Genomic DNA, 3,876 nt, shown 5'->3' on the forward strand with positions numbered 1-3,876 from the left:
ATGAGGACATGGAAATGGTTGGTTTAACATTTGCCGTTAAAGCATCATGGGCGGAGGTTAAACTACCCAATAGTTAAACAGATTGCCCGTGTATTAACAGTCGTTAAGCCTAACTGTGACTTCTTCGGGGGAAAAAACGGTTGGCCAGCCATTGAATAATCGTTTGCAGGTAAACAGCCGGTTAAGATTATGGTTCAACCTGCTGTTTATTGGGTGGTAAACAGCTTCTTCGCTTTAATGTGTGTCCTTTGCCCCATTAAAGTGTGGGGCTGAGGAGGTGACACTGTTGACTGTTGATGGGGTTTGTAATATTGACATTTTGTTTCTGTCCTTTATTTCCCCCTAGGATGGCTCTAACTAACATAACAAACCGTCAACAATCACCATTCTACAGACCACCACCTTTAAATATATGCATAATAAAAATAAGAGAAGAAGAGAAAGTGATTAGCTGGGCTGTAACAGATGGAAGAGCAAAGGCCCTTAAAAAAAAGAAAAACCAAATTATAACTGTAACTGATGGCAAAACAGTTGCAAAATTAGTCATTTTTGAGAAATACTCAAAAACCTTTTCTGAAGGACAATCGTATGTTATGAGGGGTTACACCCTGAGGGGATCAGAGCCCCCCCTCATGCTCAATGTGACGCCAGCCACACAGTTTTACAAAGGGCCCAAAGTGCACTGCACATCAGACATTCTCCAGAAAGCAGAGGACATTATCAACCCACCAGCACCACTGACGCTTCTGGAGAAAGCACCGGAGGTTAAAGGGCTGATGACGGTGCAAGGTGAAATTGTGGAGGTATGATTTTTCTTATATTTTTTATAATTTTTTCCATAAGAGAAGACTTAATTGGCTAACTGTAAATCTCAACTGGGTACAAGATAACATGAAAGGCCCCATTACAGAACAATCTGTGAACTCTAAAAGTACTTTTCTTTGTACTTCTCAGTTTGCTGCAGTCAGGCTGGTCACATCAGGAAAAATGAACGTGCCAATACGGACAGTGCAGCTGAAAGAGGTATAATAGCTTGTTTTAAGACTTGTTCAAAGCTGCAGTAGTCATTTCTTTTAAAAACAAATAATATTTGGATAAAGAAAGGTAAGTGCCTAAGGCCATTTGCCATTAAATGTCAGATATATATATATATGTACACGTCTGTGTGTGTGTGTGTCAAGTTCATGACACAAAACCAGCTTTTGTGTCATGAACCAGCTTGCATGTTAATTGTGCAGCGTGTGGTCAGAAAAGGTCGATTGGTGGGTTTTGTTTGTTGACTTTTTGAGAACTCTTGGATAAATCTCTAATTTGGCAATAATTCTTGAATTACAGGGCAGCTGCACAATGTCAATATCCCTTTGGAGGGAGGCAATCCTGACTGAACTGGCCATTGGCCAACAAGTGACAGTGACACATGTTCGGTGCCAGGATTCAGGCTACGGGCTACAGCTGCAGAGCACTGCATTTACCACAATACAGGTATGTCAATTCCTGAAGAAGTAAATTATTCTAATTTTAAGTTGATTTAGACGTTTTAACTGAAATGTGCATATCTTTTACATTTGAAGCATTCTAATTTAAATTATTTGGTAAACTTTGGAGATATACACAAAGTGTGAAAAGTGCCACTGCTCAGAGCTAACCTTGCAATTTTTTGTCAACTTCAAAATTATGGAATGGCTCATTATATATTTTAATATCCTGTTAACCATTCAATATTTTCTGACTCAAGTCTATTATGCATTACCAAAGGAAGACTTACATAAAGGAGTAACAACAATTAACATAAATGCACCACAGGTCTGGAACCAACGTCCACAATGTTAATGTTTTTGATGATGGTGTGTGACAAAATGTCATGTTTATTGTTGTTGTTGCTTGATTTACAGTTGCTGACTGTATGACATTTTACTATATAAAGCACTTTGAACTTCATGATTGCTGAAATGCACAAAACAAATTATCTTGGATTTAAAAAACGTAAAACAGAAGTAAATTGCATATAACAAAAGATCAAGCAAGTTGCTACTGTTATTTGACATTTAGCCTTGGTGTTTGTTTTATTTTTTTTTGTTCTCGTTTTTAGATGACAACATGAAAACTCACAAACCTGATTATATTTCTAAAATAAAATACTATATTTTTGTACTGTATTAACAGGAAAAAAAAGTGGACAAGAAAGCAGCTGTAGTCATCGGTGTCATGGACACGGAAGACCCAAATGTCAAACAGGTCCTCCTGGATAGTGATGAAATCGTCAGGATTGCAGCAGAGATGTGGCAGCCTTTTGACATGTTGCTGGAAGAGGGAAACATTGTGGTGGATATGGAAATCCATGGACATGAGATCAAAAACATAATCAAAAAATAATTTCAATTTATACACAAAAAAATGTTTTTTTTCTGTTTCATTGTTCAACTTTTTTAAACTATTTAATTTGTTTTACTAATCTCTGGTTTTCCTTTTTAATGTTGTTTGTTGTGTTTCACTTTTGAACTTTCAGGCCTTTTAATTTATCTATTTCAGGCCTTTTTACAAATTTTTTGCTTTCTTTTTTATAGCTAATCAAATAAACATTCTCAAATACATGGAAATCCTCCACTTATTCAATAATTGTGAGTCTGAAAAGGAGTATGATGAAATTTAATCATATCCCTTTTCCATTTGTTAATTCACAGCGTTATCTGCCTGTTTTAAATATCCTTAACTCCTACGGCCCTAGAGGGGGTAAAATGAATTTCCACTTGACAAAAACATACAAAAATAAATCACTAATAGCCTCACAGTTATCAGATTTACGTGCAAACTTTTGGTACCTCTGTAAAGGTAAGATATCAAAGAATGGTTTTCTGGTGTCAGCACTATTGTAGCTTTTACCCTGCCTGAATTATTAGTGATAGAATATAATAAATTTAGCTTTTTTTTCACCTTGCCAAAAGTTCTTTATAAATAAATATTACAAAACACTACTAAAATATTATTTTTAACACAAATAAGTAGTTTAGACTTTTAAATCTACATGTTGTATAAAAGTTAACCAAATTTGGACTCAATCAGTTGAGTTTTTTTGCTTATTTTAGCAAGGTGTTAGTGAGAAATTCCCAGGCGTAGGGGTAATTTTGGCACATTTCTAAATATCTGTAACACGTGTGTTTTCTCAACTGGGAATCTGTTCAAATTAAATTGGTGATTACAATTGAATGACTTTCTTCATACAACATAAACTTTGGTCATGACATTTACACCATATATATGTGCCATTGTGCACTGTGTAATAACTGACAGCTCTTTCTATGACTCGTCACATTGTGACGAAATCACGCACAAATCAGACTAAATTGGAGCAAGATGTTTCCCTACCGTATCAAAACTTAAGATTCCTCGCTCAAAGCAATAAAATGATATAAATTCTACTATAAAGTAAGAGATCACAATGAAAAATGCCACTTTTATCAGTTCCTAAAGCGTGGGTTTTCTGCACAAAGCCAGGTTGGAGAAATCCCCCTCCGCACCATTTTGCTTTTAGCTTCCACACACGAAGCAGGAAGATAGGGGGGAGATCAGCTTGGCTCGAGTGATCTTTGAAGCAGGAAAGCGCCGTCGTTAGCACCTCATTCAGAGCTGCTAAAAACTCATTCAGAAAGCATGGGAGGGGGTTTCAGGTGAATTTCGACCCTGAAGTGAGGTTACAAAGCCAATATTGTCAAGTATCCAAAGTTAAGAGTCTTCTGTGTCAAGTCATACCGAACATTTTCGGTCAGGCGACTGAAAATTCGCTTTTTATACGCGTATTTGATGACAGGGCATTTAAATGGACACGCCCCTTTAAATCCGTCAGCTGATTTTAATTAGCCGTAAAACCATAACATTTTG

The 3,876-nt window shown here is 36.5% G+C and overlaps 1 protein-coding gene across 1 annotated transcript; it reads left to right on the forward strand.

Moving 5' to 3' along the window:
• Positions 1-573: 573 nt before the first annotated feature.
• LOC107833461 (uncharacterized) lies at positions 574-2,384 on the forward strand. The gene is made up of 4 exons (XM_016662815.1): positions 574-803; positions 955-1,023; positions 1,336-1,482; positions 2,164-2,384. The coding sequence occupies exons 1-4, from the start codon at positions 594-596 to the stop codon at positions 2,371-2,373; spliced, it is 636 nt and encodes a 211-aa protein (XP_016518301.1). The 5' UTR covers positions 574-593; the 3' UTR covers positions 2,374-2,384.
• Positions 2,385-3,876: the final 1,492 nt, after the last annotated feature.

This window comes from Poecilia formosa, unplaced genomic scaffold, assembly GCF_000485575.1.
Source record: "Poecilia formosa unplaced genomic scaffold, Poecilia_formosa-5.1.2 Scaffold391, whole genome shotgun sequence".
Classification (NCBI taxonomy): Eukaryota; Metazoa; Chordata; class Actinopteri; order Cyprinodontiformes; family Poeciliidae; genus Poecilia; species Poecilia formosa.